This window comes from Penicillium cinerascens, assembly GCF_028974065.1.
Source record: "Penicillium cinerascens strain IBT 15544 chromosome Unknown contig_6_segment0_segment0, whole genome shotgun sequence".
NCBI classification, from domain to species: domain Eukaryota; kingdom Fungi; phylum Ascomycota; class Eurotiomycetes; order Eurotiales; family Aspergillaceae; genus Penicillium; species Penicillium cinerascens.
The window spans coordinates 721,990-738,147 of record NW_026695295.1 but is presented as its reverse complement, the minus strand read 5'-3'; the positions used below and the strand labels follow the sequence as shown (position 1 = coordinate 738,147).

At 52.2% G+C, this 16,158-nt stretch overlaps 8 protein-coding genes across 8 annotated transcripts; 4 read left to right on the top strand and 4 right to left on the bottom strand.

Annotated features, from left to right (window-relative positions):
• Positions 1-265: 265 nt before the first annotated feature.
• ptpA (uncharacterized protein) lies at positions 266-2,603 on the bottom strand (the record flags this gene model as incomplete). The annotated part of the gene is made up of 3 exons (XM_058453329.1): positions 266-1,006; positions 1,059-2,041; positions 2,099-2,603. 3 exons carry the CDS (start codon positions 2,601-2,603, stop codon positions 266-268), a joined length of 2,229 nt encoding a protein of 742 aa, XP_058307520.1.
• Positions 2,604-3,901: 1,298 nt separating this feature from the next.
• Positions 3,902-4,371, bottom strand: N7498_006266 (cytochrome c oxidase assembly protein COX16; the record flags this gene model as incomplete). The annotated part of the gene is made up of 2 exons (XM_058453328.1): positions 3,902-3,982; positions 4,048-4,371. The coding sequence occupies 2 exons, from the start codon at positions 4,369-4,371 to the stop codon at positions 3,902-3,904; spliced, it is 405 nt and encodes a 134-aa protein (XP_058307519.1).
• Positions 4,372-4,794: 423 nt separating this feature from the next.
• Positions 4,795-8,225, top strand: nic96 (linker nucleoporin NIC96; the record flags this gene model as incomplete). Its single annotated transcript, XM_058453327.1, has 5 exons — positions 4,795-5,255; positions 5,323-5,986; positions 6,041-7,022; positions 7,117-7,841; positions 7,899-8,225. 5 exons carry the CDS (start codon positions 4,795-4,797, stop codon positions 8,223-8,225), a joined length of 3,159 nt encoding a protein of 1,052 aa, XP_058307518.1.
• A 610-nt stretch (positions 8,226-8,835) lies between these two features.
• On the top strand, positions 8,836-10,689 carry N7498_006264 (RibD family protein; the record flags this gene model as incomplete). The annotated part of the gene is made up of 1 exon (XM_058453326.1): positions 8,836-10,689. The coding sequence occupies one exon, from the start codon at positions 8,836-8,838 to the stop codon at positions 10,687-10,689; it is 1,854 nt and encodes a 617-aa protein (XP_058307517.1).
• A 269-nt stretch (positions 10,690-10,958) lies between these two features.
• Positions 10,959-12,688, top strand: N7498_006263 (RCC1 domain-containing protein; the record flags this gene model as incomplete). The annotated part of the gene is made up of 2 exons (XM_058453325.1): positions 10,959-11,804; positions 11,864-12,688. 2 exons carry the CDS (start codon positions 10,959-10,961, stop codon positions 12,686-12,688), a joined length of 1,671 nt encoding a protein of 556 aa, XP_058307516.1.
• Positions 12,689-13,112: 424 nt separating this feature from the next.
• N7498_006262 (Chromosome segregation in meiosis protein 3) lies at positions 13,113-14,037 on the bottom strand (the record flags this gene model as incomplete). The annotated part of the gene is made up of 3 exons (XM_058453324.1): positions 13,113-13,628; positions 13,692-13,770; positions 13,823-14,037. The coding sequence occupies 3 exons, from the start codon at positions 14,035-14,037 to the stop codon at positions 13,113-13,115; spliced, it is 810 nt and encodes a 269-aa protein (XP_058307515.1).
• A 230-nt stretch (positions 14,038-14,267) lies between these two features.
• N7498_006261 (putative NADH-ubiquinone oxidoreductase 21 kDa subunit) lies at positions 14,268-15,049 on the top strand (the record flags this gene model as incomplete). The annotated part of the gene is made up of 5 exons (XM_058453323.1): positions 14,268-14,327; positions 14,379-14,395; positions 14,452-14,657; positions 14,709-14,911; positions 14,975-15,049. 5 exons carry the CDS (start codon positions 14,268-14,270, stop codon positions 15,047-15,049), a joined length of 561 nt encoding a protein of 186 aa, XP_058307514.1.
• A 233-nt stretch (positions 15,050-15,282) lies between these two features.
• Positions 15,283-16,081, bottom strand: N7498_006260 (nucleoside deaminase; the record flags this gene model as incomplete). Its single annotated transcript, XM_058453322.1, has 5 exons — positions 15,283-15,362; positions 15,414-15,511; positions 15,569-15,777; positions 15,833-15,937; positions 15,989-16,081. The coding sequence occupies 5 exons, from the start codon at positions 16,079-16,081 to the stop codon at positions 15,283-15,285; spliced, it is 585 nt and encodes a 194-aa protein (XP_058307513.1).
• Between the last annotated feature and the right edge of the window lie 77 nt (positions 16,082-16,158).

Genomic DNA, 16,158 nt, shown 5'->3' with positions numbered 1-16,158 from the left:
ATAATTATCAAATATTCATTTCGGAGTGCTACTCGAGTGCTAGCGTTAGGTTGCGAATGCCCAGGTGGCATTTATAAAGTAGTATCCACTACAACCTCGGAAACTCTGGAAGCCGAAGAGAAATGTAAATTGAAGAGAACGCGAAATTTCGTTTGCTTTGATGCTTCTATCCAACCCAGCCAGGTCCGAACACCCAAGAATGCAATCAAGAGTATAATGAATCTGAAAGAAATAGGGGTATCTGCTATCGGTTGGGGATTCGACTTCATCCACTCCGGTCTGTCTGTGAGACGAGCCATTCGAGTACGCTTTCATAACAAAGGACAAATTGACTGAGGTTCTGTACCATGCTGGGCCTCTGGGTTCGAAAGTCCTCAACGGTCTTCGTGATAAGGTCTAGAGTGGGGTCCCGAGTCCATCCAGAAGAATCTGTGGCCCCGGCAACTTGCGACCGCTGTCGCTTTAGCATATCCAGCACGCTGTCAACCGTGCAGAAGGTACCCGTGCGACCACACCCAGCACTGCAGTGTACTAGAATCGGCCTCTCACCACTCGGCTCTGCTTCCTGACTCCCGAAACCTCGAATGCTGTTGTGGCGAATGACTTTATTGCACTGCTCGATCAAATGGAGGAGGTGGATCGGTTGTGAAGTGGTCCCGAAATCAGGCCAGTAAGGGTACTGGAGCTGTGTGATATCTCGGAGCGGCTGGAAAGGGAAAGAAGTGTGACAGAGGCTGAAGTGCCGGACGATGATGACGGGATTCTCATTGGAGTCGTCGGTACTTTGTGGCGGCACATCCGATATCGAGGGCGTCTTTATCGTGGGGTCGCTCGATCGACCTTTGGATTCGACGTGAATGAATCTCTCCGAGTAGGCCTTAACCTTGAATGGCCCGTAGTTTCCAGACCTCCAGAACGGATGACATTTCACCTGTCCTCGCTCGAGCTCGGCGGTCAACGAGACGATAAGCCGGACATCTTGTTCCCATACTACGCGCCAAAAGTCCTGGTCGGTGGTGTCAGTACTATGAAGAAAAAGAAGTAAAAAAGGTACTCACGTTGAATGTATCGGGGACGGGGGCTTGGGTGGCAATGTATCGTCGATTGCTAAACTCTGCCTGAATGTGATTTGCGTTCACATAGTCACAGCTACCCGACGGGATCCCTTCTAGCCGAACCCGGGAATGGTCGAAAGGATAAATATCGTTATAACGGTTTTTGGTGCCTTTCTCAATGCCGGCGACGCGATATTTTTTCGAGGCTCCGCCAGCCGGAGCCGAGTTTCCTTCGTAAGACAACGCTTGCTTCATGCGGTTCAACTCTCTCTTTTCTAGGCCCAAAAATCTTTCCGAGACTATTCGGCCCTGATCTTTGACATCGGAAGCTTCTCGTAACCAAGCAGGAAGGCTCTGTCTTTTGGCTTCGGTCAAATGATCTGGCACTTTGAGAGGAATTTGTCCAACTCCCCCCATGAGATCCATGTTCTGACGGATGTTCCCAAAGAAAGGGTTCGCGGCTGATGATGATTCGGGAAGAGCACATCCTCCAACGACCGGAGCAATAGAGTGAATATCAAGGCTCATTGGAGAACGCTTCTGAGGGGATACTTCTGTCCGTAATTGTGGCCGGTGGATCAAGCGAGGAAACCGACCCGAAAACCCCTTGAAGCCATCTTGCAAAACCAACCCTTGACCATTCCAATCTTCTGCTTGGAATTTGTTAATCACGTTCAAGAGCGGTGCAGCGTCTTTAACGTCGGTGGTGGCTGCGTCATAGACGATGATTATTTTGCATTCTTTCCAGCGGCCAAATTTCTCCTTATCGACGTCATTTGTGAAGGTGTTCGCAAGCTTTTGGGTGTCGAAGGAGCGGCGCTTGAGAAGAGTGGTGGGAATGCATAGATTCAAAGATCCATTGATGTTGGCCTGGGAAAAATGGGCATATGGGCGAACATCTAGTAATAGGACTTCTTGTGGGGAAGTTTGAAGTAGATGAGCACACTGCTCGTCAGAAATCCACTGAGATGGCCCAGGTAAAGAACCTTTTCGAGCAAATAATTAGAACTGTGCTTCGTGTTTCAGGGTAAAGAATGACTTACCCTGTGGAGAGGAGCCAGGGTTTTTCTTGACCACGGGTCCACGCCCATTTGGGTGTTCTTGCCCCCGACCAGTGGCCTCGCTGTGTTGCACATGAATATGGGAACTCTGCGACCCCGTTGAGGTTGTCTCTCCCTCATTATTTGAAGAACGGCCTTGAAAAGCCGATTCTCGGCGTCCCTTGTCGGCCTTGGACTCGGTTCTCAACAAATTTACCAATCCCTCTGACACTGATTCCTGTGAATACAGTTGCAGTTTCGGGCTAGGGAGTGGCATTGAGCCCCAGTTCTTCTGTGTGTGCAGTCCTGGGCTGGAGGTGGGTGGGTTTGCGGAGTTATCAACCGCGATACCGAAGTAGTTGGGACTGGGACGTTCAACGCTGGACTGCAAGCCCGTGTTGGATGGAGAGAGGGCGGGATGAAAGGGCTGTACGGTCCTGCTGTCGCGGGAACATCCCTGTGCACTCTGCACCCATGGTGAAGAGGGTGATCGCCCGGGGCCTGTCATGGCTGCTGGGTGTCCCACCGCTTCGGATACAGGTGGTTTGTAGGAGGAACAAGGTCAGTCAAGACACCATCGGATCGACTCCTGCACGATTGCGATTAAACGATTGTAGGAACAAGGCTTGGGATTGGGATCTCGGGATCGCAAGCTGGAGTGACAGATCACGACCACATTTGCAGGGCAGTGAGCAAAAGACTGACGTCAGATGGAACCGAGTCGACGCAGAAGAAGGGGGAGGGGGAATAATGGAGTTTGAGGAGGCGAAAAGGGTCCAGCCAAAATGGCCAGCAACGACAGACCAATGGATTGGAGGAGAACCTAACCTGATATTAGAGAATTCGGTCCTATGTCATTCCATGATTATTAAGGCACGGGGGTGGCTTTCGAGAAAAATGACGTTATGTGTGGGGATCACGGGAGCCCGCAAAACCCTCTAAACCCTCTCGGTTCGCATCGCAAACAACTACAGTACTGTAACCACAGCCTGGACAACTTGTAGAGACCGGGAAAGGGAAAAATAACGAGACTCGATTTTTATAGGCAGATGGTTTACGGGCATCTTACTTTAGGTCCGACACCAAGAATCAGGAACAATATGAACCCGAGGAAGTGGTAGCAAACACATATTGAAAGTAGAGATATTCTGCTCGAACAAATACAGGATAGTTAATCGGGTGGAACAGATTCATAGGCCGCAATTGACAGCGCATTTTACAAGTCCACCCGTGGACATGTCATAGGTATACACGAGAAAACCCCCCGGGCAAAGCATCCTGTTCATACTTCACGGTACGTTGTTGAGACTAGCGTCGCTTCGTTCCAACCTCTCGAATTATGCAATATCAAGCTGTGCAGTGGGTGTTTGAAAGCAACTTCGAAAACCTGAAGCGAGCCGTCTGACGGCACTGGCTCTCCCAGAACAATCGATCCTGGACGATCAGCGAGGGCGAGGCCGTCATCCGAGGCGAAAGGAAAATTCGGGATCTCCACAGCTATACGTCAATAAGACGGGCCACCAAAAGAGCGTACATAAGTCCATAAGCAATTATTATAGGCCATGAAGATGAGCGAGCTCATAGACGCCGAGTGACCCGAGCAGTCCGATCACATTTCGGCCAGCATGAGAACTTCCCAAGGCCATTCGTGATGCCGAATATAGCGTTAAGTCTCACAGACTGGTTGGAAAATATTGGATCGAGCGTAAGACGGGCGCTGGATACGACGTCTGGCAATGCGCGTGGTCGCGTGGTGTCGTGCTTTGAGATGTGATCCATCACTCGATTGCTATACCGAGTTCCATTTTATATCCTCCCATCTGGCTCACCCTTGAATCTCTGTACTCGCTTTTGTTCCCAGTCGTCCAGGTCCTTGGCCATCAGCCTCTGTTACCAGGTCAGTATTTCATCCAACCAATTGTTGCCCATGATGTGCCAGGAAATCTCCCTACATAATACTCCTCGCGCTCATCTCCGATGACTCTCCTCCGTGGGTTTCGCTTGATTCCCTCTTCTCCATCAGGCCCCTTGAGACCGAGCTTGAAAGCCTCTTCTTGACTGACTTGCTGGACTTTGCGATCGTAACGTTCATACCGCAAAGCCGCTGCGGGGGTCAGAACGAAAGAACCCGCGACGATGACGGCAATGAATGGAAGTCCGAACAGGAGAAAAGGGTGCCGAGAAAGTCTTGCCCGATATAACGCGCCGATTCGTTCTCCCAGAGTGGACGTTGCCGTAGTTGCCCGGCGAAAGGTCTTGGACTGGAACGCAGGCATTGTCGTGCCCGAGTTGAACGAACAAGGAGGCACCGAACAGTAGAAGGTGGCCGGGAAAAGAAGAGAAAAAGAAGCGTACAATAAAGAAATGAAATGAATGAGACAAGTAGAAAGAGCCAGCACCGGTAGACCCGCGGAATATCAATTGTCCGGCCACCGGGACTGAATTGTTTGGGCTCCGCGCATAGCTTGAGCTTCTTCAGTCCCCTTCGAGGTTTTGGGATCTTGCGGCTGGCCATTGTCGCTTTGAAACCAGTTTCTCACAGTGTGCTTTACATTCTTATTCACTTTTCCTCCGGAATCAGAACCCCCACCGTCTGAACCGCGCGCGCAGCTTCCTTTTTTTCCTTCACCAAAACACTCTTGCTTAACCTCGAAACACAATTCCTCCACCACTACAGGTGGTTGCACCGCTAGTCCAACATGTCCTCCAATACGGGCTCTCTCTTCGGAGGAGGCGGTCTTGGTAGCTCAACCCCACAATCGACCAGCCTGTTTGGATCAACAAATGCGACGAGTGCGTTTGGAACTACTTCTGCTGCTGCTCCGCAGGGCACGCAAACCTCTTCGCTGTTCAACCAAACCCAGCCTCAGCCTCAGCCGCGGGCTCAGCAGCCATCCGCCCAGCCTTCCGTTCTAGGGCAGACCCAGACTGACTCTGGACAGGCTCAAGGACGAGTTTCGACCCAGTCAACTCAGCCAGCGTTCTTCAACAGCTTGTTGGAGCGCGGGAAGAAACGGCCACTATCTGCTACGGGACAAAATGGCAACGGCAACTTTGAAGACGTCCCCAGTCTGCAGTTGGGTCTTGATGACATTCGAAGAAAGGCAAGAGAGCTGGGTACGTCGGGAAACAAAGATCCTCAACAGAATGGCACAAAGGCGTAAGTTTGCGTTTTCTCCACTGTTCATCAATTTCGTTGGCTAATTCTCTGCTTGGCTCAAATGTAGTCGCTATCTACTCGCGTCTTCCGGTATCTCTCCAGGACGAGCGTTACGAGACCTACGCTCTCTAGATCCACAGGCATCTTTGGCTACGGCCAGAGAAACTGACAGTTTCGACCCTGATAACCAGAGATTTCTGAGGAACATTCAGCAGCGTGGCCGGCAGGTGATGATTGCGGAGAGCCTCTCTCGGGCTCAGAGGGACTTCGACACCTTCTTGGAAGAGAAAGTGGATATGGATTGGGAGGACCAGCGTCGGAAGATCTTCCAGCACTTTGGTCTTTCTCAAAGGGATGGATCCACCGCCGGAGACCTGAGGTCGACGACACGAGGCGCCTTTGGTCGATCGGCGAGACAATCTAAACAAGCAGGCGCTAGTCAGACACACGCCCCTTCAGGCGCATCCCGCCGCAGTGTCTTTGGCCGCTCTGCCCTGGACAAGTCCGTTATTGGCACACCGGGAACTGGCTTGGCTAGTCGACAACTCTTCGAGGACCCATCAGAGCGAAACGAAGGGCCGGCTGTGCCGTCACCTGACCTGCGGTTCTTGCGGGAGAAGATGGGCCATTACGCTGAAAAGGTTCAGAATTTGAACGTGGCTCGGCTGCAGGGGCAGGCCTACCCCATTCTTCATCAGTTCGCGCAGGTTGAACTTCAAAATGGCGGTGATGTAAGACCCAGCAATTCCTCACCTCGGCCAGATATCGCTAATCAACGTCTACAGGCACCTCGCCAGCTCCTTGATGCGTATCAAGCTTTGATACGAATCGTTCATGAAAATCCGGCTACAACCAGCACGTCGGACCCCGGTGCTGTAAGAGAACGACAGTTTGCCCGTGATTATCTGGAAGAGTCATCCAGATCCCAAAATGGGACCAACCTGAAGAAGCAGATTATTGAAGGCTCAAGGGGATATCTTGAACACACATTTTTCCAGGAGGTGGAGAATGTCATCTCCAAGAACCCGCGAGAGGCACAACTAGGTGGTATTCCAACCGTGATCAATAAGATTCGAGCATACATCCGCGTTCGTGCCGTGAGAAAAGATCTCGCTCCGGATGGAACGGAACTGCAGATGGTCGGGCAAGACTATTGCTGGATTCTTATCTTCTGCCTCCTTCGATGCGGCTTTATCACCGAGGCGGCCGAATACGTGAGCCAAGATCCTGGGTTCCGGTCATTGGATCATAAGTTCGTAACCTACATGACAACCTATGCTCAGAACAGGCGACTTCCGCGGGATTTGCAGCAGAAGATCAACGGCGAGTATCAGCAGCGTTTGCGAAATGCACCCGACAACACTGTTGACCCTTACCGGATGATTTGTTACAAAATCATCGGCCGCTGCGATCTTTCCCGACGCCGTTTGGACGGTGTGAACCAAAGCGTTGAGGACTTCATGTGGCTACAGTTCAGTCTCGCTCGGGAGGACGATCGCTCCGAGGAGGTAGCCGGCGATGTCTTTGGGCTGGAAGACATCCAGACCGATATCACCGAAATTGGACAAAGGCATTTCAACAAAAACCAGGATGGACCGGGCGGACATGGAACGTTTTTCATGCTTCAGGTTCTGGGAGGCATGTTTGAGCAGGCCGTGGCCTATCTTGGTACCTATTCACCGGTCACTGCAGTCCATTTTGCCATCGCTTTGGCATACTATGGTCTTTTGCGCGTGTCGGACTTCTACGCGTCTGGAGAAGAAATCCGTAAGCAACCCCATCAAATCTCATTCTATGAGCATTTTGGCCTCCAATCTCCAAAACCGGCTTGCTAACCTCACGCTTTTCTGGTTTCATACAGTTTCTTTCACTGTGAAGCAGTACCCTCAAATCAATTTTGGGTATCTCATCACCCAATACACTCGAGAGTTCCGTACTGGCAATGTTGAAGCTGCTATTGATTACTTCGCCTTGATTTGTCTCAACGCCGATCTCCCGGGCTCTTTAGGGAAATCTCAGTCATCAGTGTGTCACGAGGCTTTGCGAGAGTTCATCCTCGAGACTAGAGATTTCGCTAAGCTGCTGGGCGACATCCATGCGAACGGTACCAGAATTAAAGGCGTCATTGAGCAGCGTCTCGATTTGATCAACCTGGTGGATCAGCAGGACTTCCTGAAAAACATCACCATTCAAGCTGCCGGCGTGGCGGACGACAAAGGTCTGATCACCGATGCAGTGCTCCTGTATCACCTTGCCGAGAACTACGATCGTGTGATTGATATCGTAAATCGGGCGCTGTCGGACGCTATTGCAGTTGAGCTGGGAGGTACCATGCCGAAGCTACAGCCTCTCCGCCCTAGGGTTGAGCAGTCTCAAGCAGACGCCGTGACGCCTGGAAGCAGTCTTAGCTTGACTACTGTTGACGATCCTGTGATACTGGGTAAGAACATGATCGGCCTCTACAATTCGAACCAGATGTATTTCGACAAGATCCGCCAGATCAATCGGGATGCTTGTGGGCTCCTCCTCCGCATGATGGAGGCGAAGATGGAAGTTGAAGCTGGCAGATGGGCGCCGGCACTTGATGTAAGTTTTCTATGTATACCAAATCACACGCCAGTTCCAAGCTAATGCATCATACAGCACATTGACCGACTGGGCGTCCTCCCGTTGCAAGCCCAAGGCTCCATGCCATATATTCGGAGTGCCGCTCAGGCATTTTCGTCTTTCCCGGATATCATTTCGCGCAATATCGGTCATGTTATCATGTGGAGCATTGCGTGCATCGGGCAGGAGCGTCACAAACAAGTTTCGGGGCCCTATGAAACTGACATGCACCATGGATTCGCAGAACAGCTGCTCAGCATGGCGAAGGATCTCATGGTCTTCTCTGGAATGGTGAAGTACAAACTGCCGCCGAAGGTCTACGAGGCTCTTGCCCGCGCTGGGGCAGACATTGGGGCATACTAGGTTGCAGATGAGCCCGCTTCATGTACTTTTCCCTCGATAATGCAGTATTGATGCTTACTTCAACCCATCTTTTTGTGCTAAGCTTGTATTCCTTCAATGATTTGGTCAACGGACCCTCTTGTTCGAATATCATGTGGTCGTAGCTGGCTGATTTACGGACAAGACTTAACAATCTGCTTAGCAAAGACGGTCTTTGTCGTTTTGTTCTAGTGGCCGCTATTCCCAACATTGCTGATAACCCTTTGCCTCCCCGAGGTAGACCGCCGTCTCCAGTCCCATGCTGAGATACTTAGAAGCGAGGCTTTTGCGTTAATAATAACATCGGAGGTTTTTGCAGCGGTCAAACGTCGATATATATAGACCTAGATAAATCTGTATAAATATAGAAGGGAAGTATCGAACATTGACATGTCAAGTCTCCGTAAACCGAGTTCCGCGGGTGCTGGGCGTGCCAAGCCTCCGGGGATTTCTTCGAGATAACATTGCACACCGTCCGCAAATCTCACTTTTATCTTGACCGATGGAGCCCCCAGTCGCCCAGATGTTCCACCGTTCGCCTCGATCGGGAAATCACTGACCTATCTCTGCGTGCTGCTGGTCCCTGCACAACATGGACCATGTCTCCCGCGCGTCGACCTCGAGCCCACGGGCGATGGCATCGGCAAGCGGCTCGGCTTCTCCGCGAAATGAAAACGGACTAGCGAGAGACGAGGCGGAAAATGCAGACAATGAGTTCGAATACGCACCAGAACACGCGCGAGAGGATGCCATGGATGAAGACCCTCCACAGGCCGAAGATGCCACCCCTCCCATGAACTTGTTTGGCGCGCTTGAGAAGCAAGCCCGACAGGGCGATATCCACGACTCCCCCCTTCACACTGCATCCCATGAAACCAGCGAGACTCAGCCGAGGACCCCGGATGTGGACGCAGAATCTGCCCATAGTCTGTTCAACAACCCACCGAACCTGTCGAGGATTCGCAGGGTCTTGTTCGAGTGCAGAGACCCGATCGAAATCAGCCTCGAGGAGTTTGAGACATACTGGCCGTTTATTGATAATGTATGGGTCAAGCAAAGGTCAAATGCGAGTAAGGAAGGCCATTGTACCACGGACTATTACATGTGTCGGTTACGACGTCCAACACATCGCACATCCGATTCGCGTCCCCTACCGGAGGGAAAGCGTCCTCGCAAGAAACGTGTACGAGAAGGAGGAATGTGCAATTTTCAAATCAAAGTTGTCCGGTTTGAAGGCGCGTACTCGACGGTCACGATTGCGAGAACTCCTGGAAGCAGCAGTGTTCATTCTCATGACCTCGACTACATTGACCGCGTGAAGCGCAACTCGGGACTCATGGAATCTGCAAGGAAGGAATCCGTGAAGGGTTATTTACCCTCTTCGATCTTCACGAAGTTCCAAGAGGATCCGGAGAAGCTTCATGAAGCGGGAGGTCGGTTCCTCACCGTGACAGACGTGCGGAACGTCTCTGCCAAGTGGCGCATACAAAACCCCGAGGTTAAGCTTGTTCCTCATGAAGGCTACGAATACCAGAAAGGGTATGGGATTGTGAAGTCCCAGAATGCCGACGGTACCAATGACGCCGCACAGCAAAAGCCCGTTCAGTCGGGGTCATCACCTCTGCTCCCACCGGATACTCTATCTTTTCCTCAGTTTCCCCTCGATTTCCTACAGCCGTATCTTCCCAATCACTCCGAGCGGCGCGAGTTTCCCCATGTCACGTTATCCTATGCCTCTTCGATGGACTCGAAAATATCGCTGTGCCCGGGGATGCAGACGGTCTTGTCTGGACCCGAGGCAAAATTGATGACCCATTATCTCCGTTCCCGCCACGACGCAATTCTAATTGGCGTTGGAACCGTTCTCGCAGATAACCCCGGACTGAACTGCCGCCTCGAAGGAGCTGGTGGGTTTGGCGGGTTGGGAAGAATGTGGCAGCCACGCCCGGTGGTTGTTGACCCTATGGGCCGTTGGCCCATTCATCCAGAGTGTCGAATGCTTCGAACAGCCGTTGAAGGCAAAGGAAAAGCCCCGTGGGTCGTGGTGTCACCTGGGGCTCAGATCAACCCGCAGAGGCTGATGATGCTCAAAGGCTACGGCGGAGACTTTTTACGGATTGTGGAATATAACCAGCACTGGCGCCTACGGTGGGAGGGCGTTCTTCGAGCCTTGGCCTCCGAGGGTATCAAGAGCGTCATGATTGAAGGAGGTGGCACCGTTCTGAGTGAACTGCTCAATCCGGAGTATACAAACTTCATCGACTCCATCATCGTGACCGTGGCCCCGACGTATCTCGGTCGTGGGGGCGTCGGCGTCAGCCCCGACTCCAAACTCGACCAAGAGGGCAAACCGAATGCGGCGTTGAATCCACGCGATGTCAAGTGGACGCCGTTAGGACAGAACGTCATCATGTGCGGCAAGATCCGCGCACAAGATACCCCGTGATTGATTTCTTTTTTTTCCCCAAGGAATTGAATATTCCGATGAATGGAATAATTAATACACGTAATGATAAATGATATAATCGAACTATTATGAACTGGACCGGTAAATCGGGCTTCTTCGAGCTTTCGGGGGCCGGGGGGAATGCCGCATTATTCATTATTTACCTTTTTTTTTTCTGTCTTGGCGCTCTTCCCTTTGTCCCTTTGTCGCGTCTTCCCTTTCCACCCTTCCAATCTTTAAATTCCTCCGACACATTCCCATTCCACACAATGCCTCCTAAGAGGGCTGCTCCGGTCAAGGCTGCTGCTAAGAAGGCTGCTCCTAAGAAGGCCGCTACTACCAAGGCACCAGCTACTACAGCCAAGGTATCGGCGAAGGCTGCGGCTGCCAAACCCTCTACCAAAACCGAGAAGCCTGCTGCTACCGGCCGAGGTCGCACCAAGAAGATGTCCACTGAGGACACGGTGAAGAATGAGCCCGCTGAAAATTCGCGTAAGACGAAGACTCCGGCGCCTTCCGCGTCGAAGAAGCGCAAGGTCGACGATTCCGACAATGAGGAGAAGCCTCGCGAACAGGAGGAGAAGACTCGCCCAGTGAAGAAACCTCGCGTCACCCAACCCCGTGCGCCAAAGGCTCCCAAGCCCAAGGTCGTCATCAATGAGGCTCCCAAGTCTCGCCTACACGTGTATGTCTGCGGTGAAGGAAGCTCCGGTGAGCTTGGCCTGGGCACGGCCAAGAACGTGATTGACGTGAAGCGGCCACGCCTGAATCAGCTCCTGGCGGCCGACAAGGTGGGCGTCGTGCAAATTGCCGTCGGTGGCATGCACTGCGTGGCTTTGACTCACAACAACGAGATTTTCACCTGGGGTGTGAACGACCAAGGTGCGTTGGGACGAGACACTGCCTGGGAGGGTGGATACAAGGATATCGAGGACAACAGCGACTCGGACTCGGACGATGAAGATAGCGGATTGAACCCAATCGAGTCTACCCCCACTGCAATTCCTTCCAGCGCGTTCCCCGAAGGAACGGTCTTTGTCGAAGTTGCCGCTGCGGATAGCGCGAGCTTTGCTCTTACGGATGATGGTCAGGTTTATGGCTGGGGAACTTTCCGAGTAAGTTGAAAACTGTCCTTTGTGTAGGGATCCGCGCTGATCGCATATTCTACCCTCAGAGCAACGACGGAATTCTCGGCTTCGACACCACCCATCGGGTTCAGAACACTCCAATCCTTATTTCGTCGCTGAAGAACATCAAACACCTGTCTTGTGGCGCGAACCACGTCCTTGCTCTGAACGACAAAGGCAGCGTTTTCTCGTGGGGCTCCGGACAGCAGAATCAGCTCGGCCGCCGCATCATTGAGCGTAACAAGCTTCATGGATTGATCCCTCGAGAATTCGGGCTTCCGAAGAATATCGTGCACGTTGGCTGTGGCTCCTACCACTCCTTCGCGGTTCACGCGTCCGGAAAAGTCTACGCATGGGGCTTGAACAGCTTCGGCGCAACAGCCATTCGTGAGGGTGCCGGTGACGACGAGGCTGCCATTGTGCAACCCACAATTGTCAAATCACTTACCGGTCGGAGCATCACACAGCTCTGTGGTGGCTCTCACCACTCCATGGCACGGACTGCGGATGACGAGTGCCTGGTATGGGGCCGTCTGGACGGCTTCCAGAGTGGCTTGAAGATCGATACCCTTGAAGATGACGTGGTCATCAAGGACGAGCGTGGACGTCCTCGTATTCTCATCGAACCCACCCTGGTTCCGGGGATCAAGGCTAAGGTCGTTTCGGCTGCTTCCGATCACTCCCTCGCCATTGATGCCGATGGCCGTGCTTGGTCGTGGGGCTTCTCTGCTACATATCAGACTGGACAGGGCACTCAGGATGATATCGAAGTTGCCACCGTCATCGATAACACTGCCGTCCGTGGAAAGCAGTTGAATTGGGCCGGCGCCGGCGGTCAATTTTCTGTTTTCACGTCACCTGCCAGCGAGTAATCCTGGCTTATCCTTGGCTTTCTGCTCGATTTCTGAAGTCAGGTGTTGACTAACATTTTTTTTTATTTCTGTTTCCAATATTTTCTCCAATGTTCGGCGCGTCAAATGTCAAATTAGCTCCACTCATGTATCCCCCTCGGTCATAGTAATCTTGAGCACAAATTCCCAGACCCGGAGTGGAGTATCGGGTCCGGCGAGTGCCTTCAACGGAAAGTGAATGCATCAAATACCGGTCATACTTCTACTGGGTAATGCCCTATAGCTAGCCGGGCAGCTGTTTCTGGAGAAAATAGAATCCAGTAGGCCATAGCCTCTGAACAGCAGCTCGTTAACGTAAGTGAAAGTCGACTACCTACGAGAGGTAGGATTGGTACGGAGGACCCTTAGTTCATTGCTGTCATTAGGAATTACATATTGCTCCCTTCTACAATCCCATTTCATTCATGGCTTCGTATTCGGCATCAAAATCATCGCGATTATCGTTCGCCGGCCGCGACTTCGGTTCCGGCATCCCCAAGATGGTCTCGTCCTGTTCTCTTAGAAGGTCTTCCAGGTCGTCGTCGTCAGGTTCCGGATGGCTGGCCAAAGGCCGGGACTCCCCCTCGGGGTCTGGAATGAATAATTCCGGGTCCGCAGCCCCCGACACATTTTGCCAGGGGTCCGAGCAGGTCGGTTCTGTGGGTTTCGTCGTGGCGACGCCTATTTGATCGGAGGAAAGTCTTTTGGGAAGGTCACGGGTGTCTGGCATATCTTGAGAGACCTCGCGATCACCGAACAACGTCGGCTTCTCCTCGTCAATCCATTCCCGTCTCATTGTTTGGATGCGTTTGGAGTGACCCAATTTTTCAATCATCGTCAAGCCATCGGCGAATTTTGCGCGTGGAAACAAGTCATCGAGCCATAGTTGGTAGAAGTTCAAAAGGCGTGCTGCATCCGAGAACTATCGAGTAGGTCCGTCAGTCCTGTATATGCATATATATATATACCAGAGTATCAGACCAACCTCGTGTCCTTTGCCTTTGAATCTGAGTTTTTGTTTCGCTGCACGTCGTAACTTGGGAATTCCTGGTTGTGAAAGCAGACTTGAAAAGAACGGTCAATTCTGGCCGATGACCCGTCGGGCAAGCTACTCACCGACCCTCGTCCAGCTTCGCTACTGGTTGTCTTTTCTTGGTGACTTTGACCTCCTCGTCGAGCCCCAGGCCGAGTGAGGTGGGATCTCCAGATGTTTTGGCGTCCGCGGCGTTGCTATTCGAGGCGCCATTGCCCTGAAAGATCTCATCTAGTCCAACGTCGTAGTCAAACAGATCGTTCAAGTTGACGGGAGAGCTGGCCCTTTCATCATCCATGGTGAGGCAGAGTTATGTTCACGTATCTCAAGAATACCAAGAAAGACGCGTCCTTAGGTTAGGGAACGCGACCGGTCATCACGAATATGATTGGCGGTGGAGGAGCTGTCCGCCCGTCGTGCGCTAAACCAGGAATGGCTAGCGCGGCCACTCTCCTCCAACTTCCGAACTTCGACTCTGCACAACGCTAGGTAAACCCCCCTCTCATCGCTCTCTCCCTTGACCACATCATGGCTTCCGACCCCAGCACGGCCGTTGTGCCCCCCAAGCGGGCCGTCACCGACTATCCCGTACGAATTGCCCCTCTCCGTTTGTTTGCCCTTGGCTAATCCGTTCTCCAGCTCATTGACTCCGACCCGTACGACCTTCCCCGAATTCTCCGTATTTGGACCGAAAGACTTACAATAATTCCAGGCATCTGCGACGCGTGTTCGGATATGCTCGTCCCTCAGATTACGCCGTGGGTGCTGGAGCGGCAGCTGTCTCTCCCATTGCCTTTTGGGTCATGGAGCGAGTGAGCCCGTCGCATGTGGGCCGCGGTGGCTTCTCCCCTGTGATGCGCCTGGCAACCGCAATTGGTCTCATCGGTGGACTTCATGTGTTTTACCAGCGATCTTGCCGTATGCTTTCCAGGCCCTTCTACCCCAATTGAGTTACTCATCAGATCGCAGAGCGTTTCTACGGATTCACCGAGAATACCCGGGAGGTCGAGATGGACATGAGGGAAATGGTTGATAAGGTGAAGAAGGGACAGCCTCTCTACGGTGCCTCGAAGGTCTCCGACTATATCCAGGGTGTGGCTGCTCGTAACTCTCGCTACTCGGAGCTGTTCATCCATGTTCTTCCGTGGTTCAACATCGTCAACCACGACCAGGTAAGCCTTGACCTTTACGTGCCTCTTCGGATTTTGATTATCATTTTCTAAACTATCGGCTAGCACGGTGTCGACACTGCTAAATACTACCAACAAGCGGAGCGGGAATTGGAAGCCGAGCGCGTCAAGGCTGCATGATCGCTTGAAAATAGGTCGAGAGTTTGGCCTGGAGTTACAAACTTTTTGTACACATATCTTTTTTTGTGTTTTTTCCCCCACGGCGCAGCTGCAATTATACAACTTTTTGTTCTGATGAGGCGATCTACACGGCTGCTTTGCACGATTCTTCCTTTCTATTAATCCACGTAGTTGGAAAGATATTGATTCGTAGGCTAGTGACATCATTCGTGAGTTTGAGAGAGAATGTTTAGCTATGAAATTGGTGGGAGAACTTCCTCGTCCTCGAATCTCGTGTTGAGTTCGCGATTCTTTTTCGGCCGCGGGTTGGGCGCTATCAGGAACGTTAGTATTGGCTCTAGCGTGATTCGGTTCAGACTCTGACCTTTCTCATTCTCTTGGATGTAAAAACGACGGAGAAGCATAATGGCTTCCTTTTGATATAGCCCACCATACACGGGGTACGGCGGGTCAAGGGAGACACTGCATCAAATAATCAAAAAATGCATCATTTCGGTCACAGGATAGGTGGTCACCAACTCGGAATGAAGTGACAGCACGCCTCCGGTACCTCCGAACCGGTCATTAGCACAGCCGTAATACACGCTGCGGATGCGATACTGCTTGAGGGCTGAGGCACACATCACACAGGGCTCCACGGTCACGTAGAGATCTGTAGACTGCAGAGTGGACCTGGGGTAGGTTTGAAGTAATTCCGCAATCGCAAGAAACTCGGCATGTCGGGTCCCCTTGAGTCATCAGCGACCTTGTCTCTATCGCCGTGCACGGCCGGAGAAGACTTACGTTCATGGATCGGTTCGTGTCATTCATACCCGATCCAACGATTCGGTCGTTGTGGACCAGAACACATCCGACCGGGGTCTCGCCTGACTGCAGTGCTTTTTCACCCTGTAATATATGTTCAGCGCTGAGTGCGTTGACACGGGGAGGGCTACTCACCATCAATAGGGCTTGCTTCATGAAGTAGGAGTGCCGCGAATCCTCCGCCACTGTGGACGGCACTAACTCACATTCCGCGCTGGGCGGATCCATGGGGATTAGAAATGGCAGGTGGAATTTTGCCGAGTGAATAAGTGTTGAGGTTACAAATCCATGGCGCTGTTGGGGGG